Genomic DNA, 24,167 nt, shown 5'->3' on the forward strand with positions numbered 1-24,167 from the left:
ATGTTTGCTGTATGGTACTGTTTGTCTATCATCTAGCTATCTTTGAGAGAATGAATGAAAAAATATTTATTAAGCATAATATATTGGTTAAGCATCGTGTTAAGTGCTGGACCTACAAATAAGAAAACAAAATCCTTGTCTTTAAAGAGCTCATACTGTAATTACAGAAAATAATACATATAAGTGGATTCAGCTTCAGGGTAGATAGTTATCTATTCTGTCAATCTCTAAAAGTTATTTAAGCCTTTAAAAGTGATATATCAGAATCTTTTTGCTGATGAGTCATTTCAGGCATGTCCAACTCAACATGACCTTATTTGGGGTTTTCTTGGCAGAGATACTGGAGTAGTTTGCCATTTCCTTCTCTGGCTCATTTTGCAGATGAGGAAACAGAGGCAAACAGTGTTAAGTGACTTGCCCAGGGTCACACAGCTAGTAAGTGTCTGAAGCCAGATTTGAATTCAGGAAGATGAGTCTCCCTGACTCCAGGCCCAGCAGTGTATCCATTATGCCACCTAGCTGCCCCATATGTGAGTGTAGATACACACTTACCTTTGCACATATGAATATACAGATGTATGTATTTACATATATAGTAGAAATGACTATACTCAGAAATTCTTCTCTCAACTATATGCAGGCAGGTCTCTAAAATATAGAGTATCTTCTCTACCATATCATACTATAGCTGCTGGAAATGAACTCTTACATATATACACACAGATCATTCTTAAAAGTTTAATTAGTTTAGGGAAGGCTGTCCCTAGTTTATCTTCACCTTGTAACTTACCTAGATCTATTCATTGAACTCTGAAAATGGGTTTTAGGGTCTTTAGTATCAAAAACCACAGTCCCAGTTTACAAAGTATTTTCCTCCAATAATCCAGTAAAATATTACAAATTCAGTGTTTTTTGCTTCTCTGTAGCTTTGAAAATGCCTGCTTTGAACCCCTAGTTCTTAGTCCTAGGACCCACATAAAATTTGCAAAGGAAAAGACTCATTCTTTATCTATCATCAAATAAATTTACGGAGAGTTGTTGAACATCCATTATGTAGAAAGCACTAAGTTTGGTCAGTTTCCTTTTGCATGCGTGTCCGTTGATTTTTGACTGAAGCATGATGTATTCACCTCTAGGAACTTCAAAGAGACATAGAGAAACACAGCACTGGTGTTGCATCGGTCTTGAATTTGTGTGAGGTGCTTCTCCATGACTGTGATGCATGTGCTACTGAAACAGAATGTGACTCCATTCAGCAAGCAACACGGAACCTAGACAGACGATGGAGAAATATATGTGCAATGTCTATGGAAAGGAGACTCAAGTAAGCAGGCTGTTTAAACTGTTTAAAAAAGAGAACACCCTCCCCCCAACCCAGTCACCTACATAATTAGGCATAAAAATGCATAACTAGTAATCCCTAGTGATTACAAAGCTAGAAAATATTCTTGATGCCTCAATTTTACCCTAGCTTAGCAATAAGGGGTTAGTAGTAATATGAGCATGCAGAAAGGAACATAACCTTAACAAGCCAAGTTATGACTTCCTTAACTAGATCAGTTACATTTGGAAAAATGTGACTTTGCCAAAAGGTCTTTAATAGAAAGGAACATTCACTTATTAACAATGAAAATGTAACAAGTGGAACATGATTTATCTCCTAACTCTTGGAAGTTTAAAGTACTGAAAAACATCAGGGTGTTGGGTAAAGAGTGGAATGACTTTAAACCCCTAGTTTCAATGCTCTCTACTTAGCTCTGCCCATGAAAACTGATTTTTTGTCTGGTTGCAAAAACATCCATTTTATGAGGGTGAGCCTGCTCTTGTGTTGGACTGCAATCCTCAGACTTATTTTTATTTCATTAGAATATTGGCGTAAGTGTAGACTGTAAACATGGTGTTGCATTTATAAACCTCTTTATACAGACTCAGTGGAGCTCATGTTTCTTGCTTACAGTATTCAGTTCTACAAATTCCAAATCCAAGGCTTCAGGACATAGGGAAAAAAAAAACACAGCTGTTTTATTTTAGTTCAAGCAGTTGTCTGTTTTCACCCTGGTCAAATTTGGGGTAAGGCACAGTTATTGTTTGGCACAACAGTTGCTTGTTTGGTCCCTCTCAATCCTGTGGCTGTTGTCTTGCTCCCAAGCAGCGCTCTCATATGTAAATAGTCTTGAACAATTAAACTCTGGTACTTTTTTTTGGTCACAGAATTGAAGAGACCTGGCGATTGTGGCAGAAGTTTCTGGATGATTATTCTCGCTTTGAAGACTGGCTAAAGCTTTCTGAGAAGACTGCTGCCTTCCCCAGCTCTTCTGGGGTGCTGTATACGGTTGCTAAGGAAGAGCTCAAGAAATTCGAGGTGACTTACAAAGCTTGAAATTCAATATCTACTTATCCGGTTACAGCAGCCAACTGGTTGCCTCTCTGTTCCAGGGCAGAAACTGCTCACCAAATGCACTATCAGATCATACAACTGAGTTTGTCACTGGGCAGCTATTGTCTATACTATTTTACAGTCTCATGTGGGTGGCAAACACTTTTTTTTTATTAAAAATCATAAAAGTTGGTGAATACGTTGGTTGGTCTAATCATCAAACATCAGAATTGTGATGTTTCACTTAAGTATTTGGTTAAGGGAGAGATTTTAAAAGCAACAGCAAGCATGTATACACAGAAACAAGCCTGGCTCCATGTTCTATTTGAAAATACCCCCTCGTCATTTTTCTTTTCTAAGAAACTTTTCAGTGCCATAAAGATACCATAAATAAAATCATGCATTTGTTTGGTTGTAGCTGACGTGTTTAAACTTTTTTAAAGTTCTTAAAGGTAAAACAAGGATTTTTTTCCCCTTATTTTGAGCCAAACATTTTAGTCGTGATTCGCTTATAATAAAAGTTAGGTTGTACTTGGCATTTGTTTGATTAAAGTTGGGGTGAAAAGCGAAGATGAAAAAGCATTAAGAATGGAGTCATTCAATAATTTGTTCCAGGTCTGCTGCCAGTTCTCAAACCTCTGTCCATTCCATCAGTTGCTATCTAATGAAACATTCGTTTTCCAACCCTTCAGCTGTCTCTCATTTTCACAGCTGAACATTATTTATTTCAATTTGATGTCACTCCTCTCCCTTCATTTGATATTAATGGAAAGATATGAAGGAATAATTACTAATTGAAAAAAATAAAAACCGTGGACCCTGAACTAATAGTTTAAAGCATTTATCTTACTCAAATCAGTTGCAATTAAAGGTTTTTGCCTCTGACTGCTCAAGATACTAAAAAATAGGACTGGAAACCCTGTTGCTTTCATTTCTCTGAATACTTATCAAGTCACTAGAAGGAGACATAAAGAATACAGTTGCTTCCTTTGAGGAGCATATAATGTAATAGAGAAAAGGTAACACATATACATAGAAAGTCAGAAGAATGCATAAAAAGGAGGCATGTCAACACCTACTGGGAATGTGACATAAAAGTTCTATTGGAATCCTTGAGTGAATGCAATACTATTTATCTATGCCAGACTCAGTGCTTCTTAAACTATGGATCGTGAAAATTTGCTCTCTTGCAAATCCTAATTCATCTTAGGACCAAAAGCTTTGAAAATAATACCAAATACTAAGCTCTTTAAGAGGTTTTGTGCCATTTCATGTGAACCCTGAGGTTATTGTGATATATATGTGTGTATATATATATATATATATATATATATATATATATATATATATATACACACATACACACAACATAATACAATTTATATATGTGTGTGTGTATATACATATACATACACAGACATACGTATACACAAAGGTACATTGCAGTCAGTTTGCATTAAGGGTAAAATCTTTTCTAGTCATCCTATCCTAGTATAACAGTAATTTTAGATAATTTTTATGCTATTTCTTTTTTTTTTTGGATGGGGGAAGGCAGGGCAATTGGGGTTAAGTGACTTGCCCAAGGTCACACAGCTAGTATTTCATGCTATTTCTTGCTCCTTTTGTGACAACATAGTTCAATATGCTTGAGCCCTGGAGCTTTTCTTAAGCAAAAGAAATTATTACAAAATTAAATAAACAACAAAAGCAAAGAAAGAAATTTTTGTCAATGGAAAATGTGCAATACCATTTTTAAGGGAAGTCAAGTAGGAAGGTCTCATGAGATGTGGAGGCTTGCCTACCCATGACAGAGTATCACTTCTCTCTTCTTTCTCTCTTCAAGGGTAGCAAATGCTGTTTCCTCCTTTCCACTCTTTAGCGAGGGAGAAATATGAATCAATATAGGATGGAAAATCAAGTAGAGTGATTGTACATGAAAGACTAATAGGAGTCTTAGAAGGAGTATAATTATAGAGATAGAAACTTGGCAGAACACTAAATTATGAAATACATTGATGGTGGCCATGAGATTCAAATGTACACACTAATCATTGAATTGTCTTCCTCTTGCCTGGTCAAGAACGAACAGAAGTATATGCTTTGGTTTCATGTTAAAATGCCATAAGCTGATCATTAAATTAATACCATAGACTACATTTTAAAGGACAGATGGAATGTCTGATAGTGCATATTATGCAATATGCATAAGACATAAGCTAGAATATAAAGTGACTGTGATTAAATGTCCATTTTAAACATATTTAAAATATTTGTAAAGCCACAAGAATAATCTTTACATATCAGCAGATTTATTTGAAAATATTATTTTTAAAAATTTCACTTTTTAAGTCTATAATTAATTTGTATAGCTATGGATACATTTATGGAAATTTATAAATAATTGTGGCTTCCCTGAGTGCCAATTTAACTTTTATTTTATGGGCACAAGTATTCAAGAACCAAGGTAATTTCTGAATTACATCCTGATTTTTAGGAGATCTGTTGAACTAATGAGTGCTTATTTTTAGTTTTCTCTTTTGCCTGATTTTCTACCAAAAAAAATGTCAGGCATTTTAAAATCATATATAAGAGATTTGTATTCACTCAATTATTGGGATCAAGAGTAATTCACTTTTCATTATATTTTTCTTATATGTTTGCTTCATGGTATGAACAAACTTATTGCCCCAAATGAATTTCCATTTCTATTTTATTTATAATCTTTAGAAGGAAACAGCCAAGCAGTATTTTTGTTATATTTAATAAAGAAAATTGAAAAATTGTTCAAAGAAAAATCCTACATTACCTTTTATTTATTGAAGCATTCTGTCTTTTCCCTAATATGCTCTGATTTCCAACTCTTTTCCCTTCAAGTCCTAATAAGATATTAAATTCTTGAAATTGGATAGGGCTTTTTGATAGCTTTTCCAAATTATCTTTATGGAGGTGACATATATTTGAAAAGACCTCCAATAAGAGATGAAAGGCAGCACATTTATACCTTGTTCAGTACTCAGGATCTATGATTTCATCAATGTGGGTACCATCCCTATTGTTGTTCAGTCTCGTCTGCTTCTTTGTGATCATGTTCGGGGTCTTATTGGCAGAGCTACTAGAGTGGTTCACCATTCATTCTCCGGCTCACTTTACAGATGAGGAACTGAGACTAAAAGGCCCAGGGTCACACAGCTAATAGGTGTCTGAGGTCAGATTTGAACTCAGGAAGCTGAGTCTTCCTGACTCCAGTCTTGGCATTCTCTCCACTGCAGCACCAAGATGCTCTGGTGGGAGCAGGGGTTGGAGACTTCTATCTGGTGTGCAACTTTCTGGTGATGAGCCTCTCCAGACTTAGCTCAGTTCATCCCTTCGGCCATAGATAGAGATTCCATTCCTGCACCCATACTCAGTCTTTCTAGCACCTTCCATATCTTGCCTTTTATGAGAATAGCCTTTAAGAAGCCATAGACACCTTTAGCAGAGAAATACTTTAAATTAGTTATTGGATATCTTAACATTTTATTTGTAAGTGAAACATTTCGTCATTAGAACTTGTACTTTGTTCTTAGATAAATAGTAAAACTTAACCTGCTCCTGAACTTGTGACAATAAGAGGAAAATCAACAGACTTTTATGTAGAACTTTTCACATAATGGCATTTTGATACTATTCTTATCTTGTTTTGTGGTGTTAGGCTTTCCAGCGACAAGTCCATGAAAGTCTTACCCAACTGGAACTGATCAACAAACAGTATAGACGCTTGGCCCGTGAGAATCGTACTGACTCTGCCTGTAGCTTGAAACAGATGGTCCATGAAGGCAACCAGAGATGGGACAATTTACAAAAGCGTGTCACCTCCATCTTGCGCAGACTCAAGGTGTTTCTCACACTTTGTTCTTAACTTAGAGATGTTGTGGGCAAGCAGTGAACTATCAGAAAGGAGTTTATGTTAAATATCTCTAATTTTACCATATTATAGGGAATTGGGATGGGGTAAGGGACAAGAAGGAAAAAAGTGAAGAAATTTCTACCTATTGGTCTAGAGTAAGGATTCTTACCTTGTGCCTTTGATTTTTTTTTAATATTTTGATCACTATATTTCAATAAATTAGTAATTTGTAACCTCACATATTTTATGAATTTTAAAATATTGTTCTGAGATGTGGTACATAGGTTTCACCAGACTGCCAGAACATTCTATAATACCAAAAAAAAACCAGTTAAGAACCCCTGATCTACAGGCTTTCATTAGGAAGAGACATTCACCACACATCAACATTATTTTCCTTTTCCTCTCAGCATTTTATTGGCCAACGTGAAGAGTTTGAGACAGCTCGTGATAGCATTCTGGTCTGGCTAACAGAGATGGATCTACAGCTCACAAACATTGAACATTTTTCAGAATGTGATGTTCAAGCTAAAATAAAACAACTCAGGGTAAGAAATTGTGTGTGGCTCAGGTCTTCCATGGGAGAGGGATAAAAGAGAATTTGTGGAAGATTAGTTCTGGTACCTCTTTTGTAGGATAGAATGAAGAAGAGAGGAGATAGGCCTTTAACTGTTTATTTGGTTTCAAGACTGACAGCAATCTGCTAGTTAATATTTTTTAAATGGAATCTACTGAATCACTATACAACTTATGCAACAATTCTTTTAACCTCTCTGCACTCTTTCATTGTGATTTCAGGTCACAATTTTTTTTTCATCTAAACTACTAATTAATTTTTTCTGATCATTTCAAATATTTATAATATAAAATAATCCTTCCATTCAAGGCTAAACCTTGTAATTCTTCATTGTCACTTATGACAGAATAAGAGGAAATTAGCCAAATTTGGAAGAGAAAGGTCTTGATAAGGTAAGAGAAGAAGTTAATATGCACTTAAATGGTTTACCAAGAAGGGTTCTGGAGACTTCTTTTCAAGGGATTTTTAAGTGCCTCAGTACCTAATGGTCTAGGATGGCATAAGTGAAATCTACACAATGACATGATGGATTATATATTATCTCAATGATACTATTCTCCTATGATCATAGATAATTATCATAGTACACACTAAACATTTTGTATTAGCATTAAACCTCTGAAAAGGTTTATTTTGTTTGTTTGTTCATTTATTTTCTGGTATTGGTTATCATCCAACCAATTTATCCCTTGTTGCTTGCATTTTGTAGGAAAGTTTTATTTTTTTTTAACCACGTTTATTACTTCTCTAAAATACTCCAATTCAGTTACATTGCTCTGAATATCTGCTTTACATCATAGGAATTGATGGAAATTTTCCTCAGTTGGCTTCCCAGATATTTTTCTCTGATTCTATAAGAAAGCAGATAGATGTTGATAGACAACTTGGTACATGAGGAAGAACACTCAATCTGGCCAGGATCAGAAGACTTGATTCTGGCCCACCTGATGCAGTTCTGTCATTTGCCACCCGTGTGACTCGGGCAAGTGACAGAACATCTCTGGGCCTCAGTTTCCTCACTACCAGATCAGGGACTTGGAGCAGATGACTGAGTAATTCCTTTCTAGCTCTGAATCTATGCCCTTATTATACAAAAGTGTATTAAGTAGCTATAATTAAGGGGAGTTTTGTTATTGTTTGTTTTTTCCCCTTCACTTAAAGGAGAGTTCTACTTAATGAAAGCTGGTGATTTCAACTCCTGGCACCTGAACCTGGCTTTTTGCTTTCACTGTCTATTCTAGGAAGTCTCCGGCAGTCTCCAATTATGCCTGTGCAGAGTAAATATAATAGACTCATGGCCAAATTCCCTATAATGAACTAAAAGATGTAAACAGTTCATAATGATTTCACATGAATTTTTGCAATGACATTTACATGCAGTTTTTTTTGCAATTTAGGCATTCCAGCAGGAAATTTCACTGAACCACCATAAAATTGAGCAGATAATTGCCCAAGGAGAACAACTGATTGAAAAGAGTGAACCATTGGATGCAGCTGTCATCGAAGAGGAACTGGATGAACTCCGGCGTTACTGTCAGGAGGTCTTTGGTCGTGTAGAACGATACCATAAGAAATTGATTCGCCTTCCTGTACGTAGCATTCAAAGCTCTTATTAATAACACTCTGAATTTTGTTAAGTGGATTCAACTCTTGTCAGAGAGAGATATGGAAACCTACCAAAGGATCAAAATAGAGTGATAATTAACTAGAAAAAAGTAACTCAATGGAAGAGTCATGATAAAATTTTGGTGGATCTTTTTCTCTCTGAAAACTGATATTTTCATGTTTGAAGATCTGGAAACTACTGAAACTATACGTATGTGGTAGGGGGAGGTTGGGCTGTATGTGTGTATTTATAAGTGTTAGAGATGAGCTTGGAATTTGCTAGCGTGCCTGTTCATTTGTTACCTCCCCTGTGCTCTACCTGTGTTCATTCTCGTTGTATGAAGCTTATACTTTCCCAGTTAAGCTAGGAACATGATGGGGGGGGGGGGGCGCAGGGGGAGGTGAGCAGAAGAGAAATAGGAAAGAGGGAATAGGAAACGAAATTAATACGGCTGGTGTCGCTTTTACTTTTAGCTGACAGATGATGAGCATGACTTGTCTGACAGAGAGCTGGACCTGGATGAATCGGCAGATCTTTCTGACATCCACTGGCATGACAAGTCTGCAGACAATGTGCTCTCCCCACATCCATTCTCCAACCTCTCACTTTCACTCCCCCAGCCTCTCCGAAGTGAGAGGTCAGGACGAGACACCCCTGCAAGTGTGGACTCCATCCCTCTAGAGTGGGATCATGACTACGACCTCAGTCGTGACCTAGAATCGGCGGTTTCAAGAACCCTGACTTCCGAGGATGAAGAGGGTCAAGAAGACAAAGATTTCTACCTCCGGGGAGCTATGGGTCTAGCAGGTAAGAGCACTTATTTTAAAGAAAGTGGAAAGAAATCTAAATCCCAGCAAGGATGTATAAATGATCCTGGATTTGGAGGCGTAGGACCATTTTCTTTCCTCTAAAATCAGTGGTATTTGTACATGAGGGCACAATTACTCCTGTACTTAATTAGCAGTTACTAAAGGGGAATGGTCATATGTTACCTTTTATAAATGGTAGATTCATTCCTAGGGGAGATTCCTATGACTCTGTTGGACTCTTCTGAAAAGAAATACTGTTGCTGTGATTTATAGCTCTTCACTACAGGGGGCATTCTGGAATTGAAACTCTTTCTTTGTATTCCAAAGGACACACACTGTAAATGACAACTGATAACTTGCTTTTTTTCCCTCCCTCCCAGGAAAATTATTTCCTCCATAAGGAGAATGAACTTTCCAGTGCTTAGAAATCAACTTAGACTGTGCTTTTTTTGCAGATGTAGTGATCCCAGAAAGCCCTGAGGCCTATGTAAAACTCACAGAAAATGCAATCAGAAATACCTCTGGTAGGCATGAAAACAGCCTAAGCATAGTGAGAACCAAGTTCTCACCCATACCTGTAACAATCTCCTTCTCTTAGCACATCTGCCCAACCTTGCTCAGCTTATGGCACAAGCATGTTAATGCAGAACTTTTCTCTCTTATCTCTCTGCTAGAAGGTGCTTGTCTAGTTACTCATTATTAAGAGAACTCTAGTTACTCATTATCAAGGTTTTCAAGACGAGACATGGCACCTTCTCAACATGTTAGATACTAACGACTATTATTAAGGACAAGCAAAGATGATCTGTAGCCCCTTTGCAGCTATAATAGCAGCAGCTTGCAGCGTGTAGTGAGATGAGCAATGGACTGGGGAGCCATGAGTTCTCTTCCTAGATGTGGTTAGCTACTGATATAAGATTGGGTAAGACAGCCTCTCAGCATCTCAGTTTTCTCATCTGCAAAATCAGAAATGCTAGCCCTGTTGGTCCCTAAGATCCTATTTTTGGTGCTTTAAAATTTTAATTCATTAGTTCTATTAGGTGAAAGAATTCTAGTTCAGTGATCCATTTAACGACATCTGGAGCCTTGGGTTTTCCTTTAAAGAGAAACAGATTTCTTAAGGAAATTTTCATGGTGAGGGGAGAGAGAGAGACAGAGAGACAGAGGGATTGATTTCTTACTTAGCTAGGAATTGGCTCAGAGTCATTAACTTTCAGGACAATGCAGAATTAGGTTTAAATTTCAGTTTTAATAGATTACCAGTAATGAGAGATACAAGGACCAAATAATGTAACATAACTGAATTTTTTTTTTTAAAAAAAGAGCTTGATCTCTAAAGTCCTGTATAGATCTAAATTGATAATCCCATATAACTAATTCCATGTTGGATGATTTGCCCCCTACGTTAAAAAAATCATTTTCCAGTTAAAAATGCCACTTGATTCTATAGCAATTGTATGTTGGTAAATGGTGCTACTGTTTAGATGACAGGCTACGGCAAAGAGTTATTCTATTTTTTTCTTTTCAAAAAGTGTTGTAACTTGAACAGTGGAGGCAAACAATCCAGCATTCTCAAAAGCATGTGACAGCATGCCCGTATGCTTGGTAAAAGCTTTACTCCCTCCTGGCCCTCTTTCAGATTTTCAATACAAGCCACTTATGGCTATTTTTTGGTGGCTTTAACTTTTTTCCCCTCAAAGAAATAATGCAGTTGCACTGCTTCCCCAGAATGATGTATAAGGACAAAATAATGCAAGCTATGGACTCCCTCTGTTCTCTAAGAGAATTGATGAGAGGCAATTTTCTCTTACTTGGAAGGGGAAATGTGGACTCCATTGCAGCATTTCATGTATGTTTAATAAGGCCTCCTACCAAACACATTGAGAATCCAGCTTCTCAGAGGATCAGACCAGAAAAGGGTGAAGAGTCACAAGTGTTTTCACAATAGATTACAAAACTATCTGTAAAACTATCAAGGTCTTCAGTGGTGTTAGGGGAAAAAATCACTAGATTAACCATTTTTCTTAAAAAGAATAAAAATTCTAACACGAGCATGTCACTACTAAATTTGCTTTATAATTCCCTCACGTGCCACTTCTGTGCTTCCTTATCTGAGAATAAATCCTTAAACTTTTCCATAAATGTAAAACCTGGACTGGAAAAAAATAACGCTAAAGATCACTTTTCTTATGGTCACACTCCAGGTGAGCCAGGAGCCTTAGAATCACACATCCGACAGCTCGATAAAGCCCTAGATGCCAGCCGTTTTCAGATGCAACAAACAGAAAATATTATCCGCAGCAAAACACCCACAGGACCTGAATTGGATGCTACTTATAAAGGATATGTGAGTATCATGACTATCACTGTTCATAATCCCTTGAAAGAATCCCTGTTACAAAATACAGCATGTTCAAAGTCCAAGAACTGTCAGTTTTCTGAATACCATGCCTCCCTGGATCACATAAAGCATCACCCAAAAAAGCAACCTTATATGGTTACCTTTTGTATACCTCGATTTTACTTTTACTTTTTTTGGTGAGGCAATTGGGGTTAGGTGACTTGCCCAGGGTCACCTGTCAATGTCAAGTAAATGTCAAATATCTGAAGTCGGATTTGAACTCAAATCCTCCTGACTCTAGCGCCGGTGCTCTACTTCACCACCTAGCTGCTGCTTACTTTTAATCATACTAAATATATCATCATCATTATCCAATCCTGACTTGTTCAATATCTCTTGAGATTTATTTTAATGAAAGTTACAAGATGCTTCAGGACCAAGTTGTTATTTGGTTCATTTCTCAATTCAAATGGTGATTTATTAAATCAAGCTTATCAACGAGGCATGAAATTTCTGTTTCCTCTTCTGGCTATACTAATTCACTTAATTACCCTTAATAAAATGTTTATTATGGATGTTTTAATATCTTTAATGTGTCAGAGAAAATAATTCTGAGATTTGTAACATGATGGACCATGGAAGTGAATTAGTAAAGACTAGTACAGTACACCGCTATTTCCGCTGCTACCTATTGCTTTTGCCACTGTAGTTAAATCTGCAGTAACATCATTTAGCCTTGTGCCCAGCTGGCAATGAAGACATTTATTTTTCAGGGAATTTGCTGTTCCCTGTCTGTCACCAACCAGGGAACAAAAGCACCTCTGAGTTCTCTGCCTTTTTGCTACATACATCCAAAAGACCCCTCAGAAAGATATATTGGGAAATGCAAATTACCAATGTTCATAGCAACTATTCCAGGGCACCTTGGTTCTCTTTCTTGAGCCCAGAACATAATAGACACTTAAGATATGCTTTTCAGCTGATCGGTTGAGGAAAAGGATGAGAATGAGCCTAGCTAGTATATTTGGAGTCCATAACTTTCTTACTAGTTAGCTAGTGTATTGGAGTCCATAACTTTCTTACTAGTGGTAGAAAAGTCGTAGTTCACAAGTTTCATTTTGCTCCATTTTAGCTGATAAAGGTGCTACTCTTTCCTTTTACAAATAAGAACGTCATCTATTGTGGCTGCCCTTAGACTGAGAACCCAGAAGAGGCAGGAGAGAGAATATGCCTTATTGTCTCAAAGATTTGGATTCAAATCTGCTTTTCATAGATCCTAAATGTGTGACCTTGGGAAGGTCATGTAACCTCTTGATATCCCCCAGCAACAGTCTGAAGTTATGAGTTACATACATGAGTTGCTGACCTGCCCTAGCAGAAAAATTTTCTACCCTGGGAGCTCTTCTCACACCCATTAAGTCACACCTGAACCCTACTAAATAATCAATTTGGGGACCAATAAGGTTATTTATCAAGTCTGTTGAAGAGGGGAAGTTAGTTTGGTGACACTCCATTAAGGACTCTGAAAAATAATGCTTTGTGGTCAGTGCAGCCCTGAAATTGTCCACTTGCTTCTTTCCATAAAAATGGAATTAGAAGTGTTGTGTGAGAGTAAAATACAAGCCTTCAAATATGTTGTACGTTGTTTTAACGTTTTCAGAAAATAGCATGAAATCCTGATGTCAGTGTGGCTTTTATGCTTCCCAAACACTTTAATCAGTCAGTACATAAAATGCTTCTGAGAAATTTGGGGGGAGCTTTGCCCTTCCCACTTCAGAGTTAAAGAAATTGGAAAATTAAGTCACCTGCTAAGATGCTATGGTGTGTTCCAGCTTCTAGGCTGAGTTTGAACATCTCAGTTCAGGTCTTAGTTCACTACACTACATATTCAGTCCATAATTTTAAGGGAATTTTGAGAACATAGGCAACTTGATGTGACTGAAATAAGATTTAAAGTACTTTTTTTGCCTATAGAAACAGACATACATACATGTACATTTTGCCACATGTGTATCCTTCAAATAACAAACTAGTAATGTCAAAACCTATTTTTGAAAATATTTATTCAGCAAAGGCTGTGTCACATAGTGGATAGAGAAGCAGTTTTGAAGCTAAGAAGACCTGTGTTCAAGTCTTGTCTTTCGACACATATCAGTTATGCCTTTGGGCAAGTCACTTAACTTCCAAGTATTCTGGGAAAGTGGTTTCAAACTCAAATAGAAATGAAGACTGCTGATCTACAGATTATCAAGTTCTCTGCAGGCTGCCTAGTGACTTAGTTTTAAAATGTAATATTATTTGTGTTTTATTGTATTTTTATTTATTTTGTTAACTATTTCCCAATTACCTTTGGACCATGATCAGACTGTTTGCAGACTGAGGACCATATATTTGACATCTCTTCTTTAAACAACTTTCCAAAGCTATTAGTTGAAAAGAAGGTGCCAACCTGCATTGGTAGAGTCCAGCGCCTATCCTCTATCCTTATTTATTCAGCAGCTATTTATTGAAACACCTACTGTGTGCATAGCATTGAAGAAGGTACAAAAAGAAGGTGTGGACTTTGGCACAAAGCTCCTTACTAGTGTCCATTTTATATCAATCTTTTCTTCTGTCCTTATGTCTAGAATACTCTGTGTGAATAAGACCTGTGGGGATTTCTGTGTTTTGTGACTGTACTTTTTTAAACAGATGAAACTGCTGGGTGAGTGCAGTGGGAGTATTGATTCAGTGAGGAGATTGGGACACAAGTTGAAAGAAGAAGAGGAGAAATTATCTGGGTTCATTAACCTGAATAGCACAGAAACGCAAACATCTGGTAAGTAGCACCTTCCTGAAAAGTGAGAGGGAAATGGGATACCCTGTAGCCCTTCAAGCTCTGAGAGGATGAACATTTTCCAAGCACGGGTTCCAGCATGCCCCTTGGATTGACTTTGCACTAGTCAGTGCTCTGAGCTTCTCTGCTCACTGTGATGATCGTCTTGGGGTGGGGAGGTGGGGAGGAGGGAGAGATAAAGACTACTGTGTCCATCCATCCCATGCTCCAGGCATCCAAATGTGTTATCTCCCTCCTTATACTTACATATATTGTTCATGTCCCACCCAATCTGATCCAAACCAGTAGACATGCATTAAATGCCTACTGTGTACTAGCCACCGTAGTAAGCACTGGAAATACAATTAATAAAAGACAGTCTGTACTATCAAGGAGCTTACAATCTGATGGAGGGAGAGACAATACACAAAAGGAGGTAGAAAAGTAAGGGGGAGAAAACACCAAGGGGTACCAGGGTGGGGACATCTCTTTCTGTGTAATTAAAACTAGGCAGAGCAGCAGATGCAAAATACAGTGGTTTCAAACTCAAATAGAAATGGGGTCCCCTGATCAAGTCTGGAAGGAAGGAAGGAAGGAAGGAAGGAAGGAAGGAAGGAAGGAAGGAAGGAAGGAAGGAAGGAAAGAAAGAAAGAAAGAAAGAAAGAAAGAAAGAAAGAAAGAAAGAAAGAAAGAAAGAAAGAAAGAAAGAAAGAAAGAAAGAAAGAAAGAAAGAAAGAAAGAAAGAAAGAAAGAAAGAAAGAAAGAAAGAAAGAAAGAAAGAAAGAAAGAGGAAGAAAGGAAAGCATTTATTAAGCACCTATTATAAGTCAGTTACTATGGCAGGCACTTTACAAATATTATCTCAGTTGATTCTCCTGACAACCCTGTGCTGTAGATATTATTATAATTCTCATTTTATAGAGAAAATTGAGGCAAGCAAAGTTTAAGTGACTTGCCCAGGGTCACACAGCTAATAAGTGTTTGAGGCCTGATTTGAACTCAGGTCTTAGCTCTAAACCCAGTGTTCTATCTACTGCACCACCTAGATGAATTAGAGGTCACAGAATCTAACCCACTTATTTCTTAGATGAGGAAACTGAAGCACAAAAGCAAAATGAATTGCTCTGGACCACAACTATTGAATCTGATGACGCCATGCTGCTGTCCACTTGCCATTTATCTTTGTCTTCAGTTCCTCCCTGGTTTTGCTCTTCTTTTAGTTTCAAGTGATGCATGTAGTGAGTCTTAGTGTGTCTGCCCAAGATGTCCATGTGCTAATGAATCTCGTGCCCCTGAAATGCCTTGCTTTAGGTGTGATCGATCGATGGGAGTTGATCCAGGCCCAAGCCCTGAGCAAGGAGCTGCGAATGAAGCAGCACCTCCAGCAATGGCAACAGTTCAACTCTGACCTGAACAGCATCTGGGCTTGGCTGGGGGAGACTGAAGAGGAGCTAGAACACCTTCAGCGTCTGGATCTCAGCACCGACATTCAGACCATTGAGCTCCGAATCAAAAAGCTAAAGGTAGGTTTAAAAAAAAAAATACAAAAAACTTCAGCCTTGCCTTTTCTGTGCTTATCCATAATCTTTCCCTTTAATCACTGCACTGCTGGACACTCCCTTAGAACAATACCTGCAGACTGTGTTAGAGTGAAGTCAGCAGACATAGCAACCACTCCTGACACTGTGTGCCAGGACACGTGCCTGATACGTGGTCCCTCGCCCCCCTTGAGAGGAAGCAAGACTGTTTATCAGTTGGCCAGGACTGAGAACATTCATTATCGTTCATCACAGTGCAATTGCTTTTAGTGCTGTTAGCCTTTACATTATCATAGGCATTGGGAAGATGACTTTCTTGGCCCTGCTTTCCTCATTTTGAATCAGTTCCTGCAAGTCTAAAGGAACGCTTCTTTCAAATGGCTTGTAGTCAGCCAGCGAGGCAGCCATGAAATACGAAATTCCCATTTACAAGGAACCACTAATCATCATAGTTATGATGTAGGCCGTGAGGGTGAAAAAAATAAACTCATTACAGCCAGAAAGAAGCTTCAAGAACATATTGTTCGACCGTTTCATTTCACAGATGAGGAAGCTGAAGCCCAGAGAAGTGACATCATAGAACTACTAAATGGTAGTGCCTGAACTCAATCCCAAGTGAAGGATCCTCAAACTGAGGATTTCTAACTCTGAAGTCGATCATCCCTTATACTGTATCTTACTAGAAAGAATCCTGGTTTGGGCCTCAAAACTCTTGAGTTTGAATCCCATCTCTTCTAACTCACTACTGAGGCAGCTAGGTCGCACAGTGGATAATAGTCACCAAGACCTGAATTCAAATTTGGCCTCTGACACTTCCTAGCTCTGTGACCCATTTAACCTCTGTTTTCCTCAGCTTCCTCATCTGTAAAATGGGAATGATGATAGTACCTATCTCTCAGGGTTGTTGTGAGAATCAAGTGTGATAATAATTTTAAAGCTCTTAGCAAAATGCTTGGCACATAGTAAGCATTATATAAATTTTTGTTATAATAGTAATAATAACAATACGGCTATTACTTTGTCACCTTGGGTAATCATTATTATTATCTATTGTTATAGAGCATTGTAATTATGATATTATTATTTATTATGTAAGTTTATAGTAATAAATTATATTATTACATAGTATATATAATTGTGTTATTATTTATTAGTATTATATAGTATTATGGTACATAATACTATATAATATTATTACTTTATGACTTTGGGCAATCATTATCTATTATTATATAGTATTGTAATTATCATATTTATTATATAGGTTTATGGTAATAAATTATATTATACAGTATATATAATTGTGTTTTTATTTATTAGTATTATATAGTATTATGATATATAATACCATATAATAATAGTATTACTTTGTGACTTTGAGCAATCATCTATTATTTTATAACATTGTAATTATCATATTATTTATTATATAGGTTTATAGTAATAAGTCATATTATTATACAGTATATAATTGTGTTATTATTTATTAGTATTATATAATATTATATAATAATAATATTATTCTTATTATCTTGTGACCTTGGGCAAACCATTGGCCTCAACTTCCTCATGTATAAAATGAGGAGGTTGTATTTAGTGATCTCCAAGGCTGGTTTTAGTTCTCAATCTGTGACCCTATGACCGTCAGAAATGAATATAGTGAATCATGCCTTGAGATCATCACTTCACAAAATAGACTTAATTATTTGCTCAGGGAAGAAATAAAATCAGGAAACTGAGACATAGTGATTGGTCTGGTGACTTTGTCCTGGTCATATAATAGCAACCATCTTGATAATAGCTTTTTCAATACCTGCTGAAAACAACAATGGTCTGAAGCAATAATGTGAAGAAGGGTGTGAAATCGGCCTGTAAAAACAGGTAGGAGCCAGCCCTGGGAGGGCTTTAAATGGCAAATAGCTGAGTTTGTGTTTTATCCTGGAGGTGATAAGGAACCACTGAGGTTTATTGAGTAGGAGAGAGTCATGCTCAGACCTGTGATTTCGGAATATATGTGTGTGTGGATGATAGATTGAAGAGAGGAAAAGACTAGAGGCGGGGAGGACAATTAGGGAGCTTTTGTAATAATAAGAAGTGAGAGGGAATGAGTACCTAGCTTTATATCCTAGTGATCTCCTAAAGATGAATTTTTAAAAAATCTGAATTATCTAAGGCCTTTTTTTCTAAGTAAATTGTTTCAAGTCGTATCTATAAAATATAGGAACCAATCTTGCTATTGCAACCAGATCCTGTAGAGATGACATGGAAATAAAGAGGTTGCCTTAGACCTCAAAGAAATTAGGTCAGATTTAATGGTATGTGAGTGCTTTGCCTCCCCGCACTAGTCCTTTTCCATCTTTCCCCTTGGGAATCTCTTTTTGGGTTAACTCTGTGGTCTTTCTTGATCCCTTTGACTTCCTCTTACATAATGCTTACAACAATAGAAAATTGAAAAACTAGACACTACATTTCTTATTTTCAAAGAATCAAAGAAATAATTTGTCCCAGGTTGTTAGTTTTTTGTTTTCCAATAAATTGAACTGATTGACAGATAAAATGACTAATTTGGCTAATTGCTTTGGTATTACATAGACATAACTCTTAACCTCTTGATATGAAAACCAGAGATGAAAGGTGTACTTACTACGGACAAGAGTGAATCTAGGAGAGGCTGAGGATGACGATGATGACAAGGATGATGAAGGGTCACATTTATATGCTGTTTCATAATGGCACTGAACTCACAACTTTGCTGTGATGTAGGAAATAAGTGGAATCATCCCCAATTCACAAACCTAGACGACACATCAGATAGAACACTGAACCTAGGAGTAAAGGAGATCTGAGTTCAAATTTGTTGTGTGAGAGATAAAAGGATGAGATAGATGGTGTGGAGGTAGATATGACAAACCTTAACAACTGCTATGAGCACTGAGTAAGAGTAAGGAATCCAGGATCAGTCCTAGGTCCCAAACCTGAGTAAATGGAAGAATGGAGTTGTTCGCAAGAGAAATAAGGAGGGTAGGAGGGATCCGTAGGTTTAGGGGAAAAGATAACGAGTTCTGTTTTGGACTTATTAAATTTGACATATCTGTGGGATATCCAGGTAGCTGGTGAAGTGGAACTTGATGTTGAGAAAGAAATAAGGACTGGATATGTAGATTTGGAAATCATCTCTGTTGGGGTGAGGGTTGAACCCATGGGAGCTGATAAAATCACTTCAGAAGAAGAAGAACACACATTTCATTATTCAGGTTGTTCCTTTTGATTTTTGGCTTGGTTCATCTTTACAGGAGCTTCAGAAAGCAGTGGATCACCGCAAAGCTATCATCCTTTCCATAAACTTGTGCAGCTCAGAATTCACACAGTCTGATAGCGAGGAGAGCAAGGAACTCCAAGAGCGACTGGCCCAAATGAACATGCGCTGGGACCGAGTGTGCAGTTTGCTAGAAGACTGGCGTAGTTTACTGCAGGACGCCTTAATGCAATGTCAGGTTTGTATCAGGCTTCCTTCTAGCCTCGAGAGTCACTGAGGGGCATCTGGCAGAAAGTTCCTTCCCTCCCCCCACCCCATTACTTAAAAGGCAACCTATTTATATGAGCTTCATAATTTTCTAGGTCCTACCAGTACAAAATACTTGCAACATGTCCCTGGAAAAAAACAGTCCCTAATTCAGATGTACATGTGTTAGGTTTTAAATTAACAAGATAGCAATTTCTCCCTAAAACTAATATGAATAGGATTACTTTTGTGACATAATTCTTCTCTTTAATATAGTATTTTAAGGTATAAATCTAGTCAGAGATTGCACATGTCCAGGTCTTATCCTGTTTTTGTTTTGTTTTTGTCTTTTAGTCAAAGACTCATTACCAAGCCCTTTCCTTCAAAATCACACAGATGTACCAGGACTGAGAGCTTATGAAATTCCTTATGATTTGAGGGTCTGAATGCACAGAAGGAATACTTAGATGTTTCAATACTTAGAAAGATTTGTGGGTTCATCACTATTTCCACATTATATTTCACATTCTCTGTATGCCCTCGTAGATGGTTTGACCTCAAGTTTCACCATCAGATGGCCAAACTTTGGGTGATGTATCTCGACATTAGCTACACTTCTTCTTATGTAAAAAACTGTGGATGGGTCTGCATTTCAGACCTTTCGAGCTTAGTGAGACTGATTTCAGCTTATAATCATTAACTATGTCAGTGGTATCTAACATTTACAAAGCACTTCAAGGTTTACACACAGTGCTTTACATATAGTCTCATTTCATCCTTATAATCCTGTGAAGTAGGTATTATAATCCCCATTTTACAGATGCCGAAACTGAGACTGAAAGAGGTTAACAAGTATCTGAAGCAGAATTTGAACTAGGTTCTTCCTCGAGCCCAAGTACAGGACTCTATCCACTGTGCCACCTAATTGCCTAGCTTAGCTGGAGTTGGTACAGCCTTTGAGAAAGTACAGTCACCTCCATGACGTGACTTTTTATACCTCTGGCCCCTAGCTTTCAATAGAGCTGAAGGATTAAAAATGGTTCCTATGGGATATTTGAAAGGCTAGTTTCATAGTTTCAAATATTCTAAAGAAATGAATTTCCTCCATTCAAGAAATACTAGTAAAGCATCCATTAGATGCATGGTAGTGTGCTGAGTGCTACGGGGGACTCGAGGGAAGTAGAAGCCATCCCCCACCCCCTAAGCCTGGATTAGTTTGTATAATAAAGCTGCACACATGAATTATTTATATAGCACAGCAGTACAGCACATGAAAAAGTGTCACAATCATAAGCCACAGTAATAAAAATAGCTAACAATTATGTAGCACCTACTATATACCAGGCACTTTGCCAAGCGCTTCACCAATATTATCTTGTTTGATCCTTACAACAACCCTGGGAGGGTGGTGTTACTATTTTACTATTTTACAGTTGAAGAAACTGAGGCAAATAGAAATTAAGCCCAGGGTCACCCAGCTAGTAAGCCTCTGTTTTATACTCAAGTTTTCCTGACTCCAGGCCCAACACTCAAGTCTATCCACTATTCCACCTGGCTGCCCTCGAGAAGGGAGTTGCATGAGATTTCAGTTCAGTAAGCTGTTATTACGCAATACTATGGACAAGGCACTAGTTTAGACTCTGCAGATAACAAAAATGAAAAACACAGTCCTTACAGAAGCAATACTATATATTTATATCTAATACAGGGTAGAATTTTAAGAGGGAAAAGGAGAAAACTAAACAAAGCATGGTAGAAATATTGAAGAATCAAAGAACATTCTCATGAGGGAGGGGGAAGTGTCATAAAGGAGGTGATTCCTAAGCCAAGCCTCGAAGGAAGAAAAGCATTTTGACAGGTAAAGATGACATTAAGAAGGCATTCTAAGGCTGCAGAAATGCATGGAAGCATGATAGTTGATGCAGCTGCCTTGTTAGAATGGGACTACTAAAAAATGACAACAACAAAGGAAACTTATGTAGTACTCTAAAGTTTACAAAGTGCCTTCCAACATTATTACGATGAGAGAGATCCCAGCCTCTCTGCACAATTGCTTTTTTATTTGTTTTTTGTTGAAATTCTCTCCAGCTTCACAGTAATCCTCTGTCAGCTCTAAAAGGAATTGTTATCCCTTTTCTATATTACATAACCAGTAGGTGTTAGCATTACTTGAAGTCACGTCTTCCCTTCTCCAACTCCAGCATTCTGTCAAACATGCTAACCTGCCTCTCATAATAGTAATCGAACTGAGCTATGATGATGGCCATGTTTGTGTGTCCATGAGCACACATGCATGTGTATATGTGTGTATGTGTGGCAAGAAAGGGAGTAGAAGCAAGAGATATTGTGGAGGAGAATTAATAGAATTTGGTGACTGATTAGATGTGGGTATAACAAGGGTGAAGGAAAAGTCAGAACCTGGGTGCCTAAAGGATGTTGGTGTTTTAAAGGTAAGATAAGCTTTGAATGAATGACTGGAAGAATCTCTTCTTTCCTTGATATATAAATGTAGTATTTAGTATTTACTAAATATATTTAGTTAAATACTAAATATTTAGTAAATACTAAATAGTAACTGTTTCTCTTTTGGCCAGGAACCCTGAGGGTCTTCCCCTCCCAGTTTGATTTTTTTTTTTATTTTGATTAAAGGGGCCATCCCTTGATTAACTTCTTAAAGAGGCTTATTCACTAAATGGGTGTGAGAACCTGAAAAGACCTTAGCCTAAAAGACCCAGGGTCTCCCAATGCATCCCTGGCCATCTCTAGTCGTCCTGGTGAATATTGGGCCGCTGGACCCAAATGGCTCTGGAGGAGAAAGTGAGGCTGGTGACCTTGCCCAGTCCTCCCTCACTCAAATCAAAGTCAACTGCAAGTCATGTCATCACTTCCCTGAGGTCATGGGACAAACACAAGAATAAGTATAGTACTCTTCTTTTAGCCCTTAAACATATGGATTCCAACTTGCCTGTATCTAAATTACAATCAGATAACAAGTTAGAGGAGGAAGCTGGTGACTCAGTGGACAGAGCACTAGGCCTGGAATCAGGAATACTCGAATTCAAATCCAGTCTCAGACACCTCCTAGCTATGTCACCCTAGGCAAGTAAATCACTTAACCTCTGATTTCCCGACAAAAGGATCCACTGGAGAAGGAAATGGCAAACCACTCTAGTATCTTTGCCAAGAATACCCTATGGACAGCTATGGTCTACAGGGTCATGAAGAGTCGGACATGACTAAATGATTAAACAACAAAATAAATTACATGTGCTAGGAGACACAGGAACCCTTTCAAATCATTTGGTGAGTTAGAACCTTGTATCTGGGAAGAATGATATGCCTGCCATTAAAATGAAGGTGTTAGGAGAAGGTAGTCCATTAAGTACTAGCCAAATGCATCAATTAAAAAAGAGAGATGTGACCCAAATCTGTGTGTAGATGTGGGTATGTGGGCAGGTGGGTTGAGAGAAGTCATAATAGTATTGCTCAAGGTCATTACAGATTCTCTCATTCTTTTTATAGGATTTCCATGAAATGAGCCATGGATTGCTTCTGTGGTTGGAGAACATTGACAGGAGAAAAAATGAAATCGTTCCTATTAATCCAAACCTCGACTCAGAAGTACTTCAGGACCAACACAAGATGCTTATGGTAGGATGCTTGACTCTAACCTCTGGAGGAGATTTAAAAAGGTTTCTTCATTTCACTGGAAAGAAAGATAATGCAGAATCCAAGCATTTTACCCTTTGTGCTTTAGTCTCTAAGTTCAAGCCCTTTTAGTGCCAAGTTTTTTTTTACAGCTAAGTATACTCACAGGGCATGCCACCAACTGGAATTGAGTTTCAGAGTTCTTGGTTCAGTTTGTAAAATGTCTGTGACTGCCCTTTCTCTTATTCACAGTTATTACGGGGAGAGGGGGGGAGGGACACGAGGCTGGGGTGGAGATAAGGAGTAGTGGATTTTGGTGGCAAAGCATTCTTATGTTCCATTAGAAGAAAATGTTTTTGTGCTCGCAACTTTCTGCATACCTGAAAAGGTTATATCTCATTTACAACCTGTTAACTTAACTTAAGGACTTAGTAACTATCAATTGAATGCTAATACGATTCTCGGAAACTGCATAGTTTTACCACTGCATTTCCCCTGCATTATTGATGATAATGATCACCTCTGGAATTTAGACAGATCCACGAATGGAACACACGCCTACCAGACTTCACTGGGAACACCCTCACTCCCTCAGCCAGCATTAGTCATTAATGGCGAACAGTGAATCTTCCACTCCCTCCTAAAAATGTTCGACTATGCACCAGGAATAGAATTAGCCTGAATAATTCCTATATTCACAGCTTGAAGATTTTTTAAAAATAAATTTGTAGCAAAAATGCTACATATCCATATAATGCTTTATATTTTTAAAACCTTTTCACATTCATGGACTCATACGATCCTCACAACAGCATTGTGAGGTAGTTAGGCTCATTATCTTCATCTTGCACACAGAAAACCCGAGGGCAGGATAAGATGTGGTGGTTCGCCCAAGATCGTACAGCAAGGTGTGATGGGTAAAACTATCACTTTGTACTCTTTGCTCCCATCCAAGCAGTGCTTGTACTATTATGGCCATCATGTTGACCCTTCTATTTGCTCATATGATGTTCCATTGCATGGGCTCAGAACTGTCCTAGATTAAAGGGTTATTTTTCCAAGTTTTAG

At 37.7% G+C, this 24,167-nt stretch overlaps 1 protein-coding gene across 2 annotated transcripts in view; it reads left to right on the forward strand.

Moving 5' to 3' along the window:
• The window catches only part of SYNE1 (spectrin repeat containing nuclear envelope protein 1), a 593,153-nt gene that overhangs the window by 555,806 nt on the left and 13,180 nt on the right, over positions 1-24,167 (forward strand). For both annotated transcript variants that reach the window (XM_036766002.1, XM_036765999.1), the window contains 12 exons: positions 1,137-1,324; positions 2,212-2,362; positions 6,069-6,251; positions 6,674-6,811; positions 8,238-8,429; positions 8,920-9,253; positions 9,711-9,779; positions 11,460-11,602; positions 14,288-14,414; positions 15,723-15,934; positions 19,243-19,443; positions 22,974-23,102. In XM_036766002.1, the coding sequence (XP_036621897.1) occupies positions 1,137-1,324; positions 2,212-2,362; positions 6,069-6,251; positions 6,674-6,811; positions 8,238-8,429; positions 8,920-9,253; positions 9,711-9,779; positions 11,460-11,602; positions 14,288-14,414; positions 15,723-15,934; positions 19,243-19,443; positions 22,974-23,102 (2,067 nt within the window). The remainder of the gene's footprint in view (positions 1-1,136; positions 1,325-2,211; positions 2,363-6,068; positions 6,252-6,673; positions 6,812-8,237; positions 8,430-8,919; positions 9,254-9,710; positions 9,780-11,459; positions 11,603-14,287; positions 14,415-15,722; positions 15,935-19,242; positions 19,444-22,973; positions 23,103-24,167) is intronic.

Source organism: Trichosurus vulpecula, chromosome 7 (genome assembly GCF_011100635.1).
Source record: "Trichosurus vulpecula isolate mTriVul1 chromosome 7, mTriVul1.pri, whole genome shotgun sequence".
NCBI classification, from domain to species: Eukaryota; Metazoa; Chordata; class Mammalia; order Diprotodontia; family Phalangeridae; genus Trichosurus; species Trichosurus vulpecula.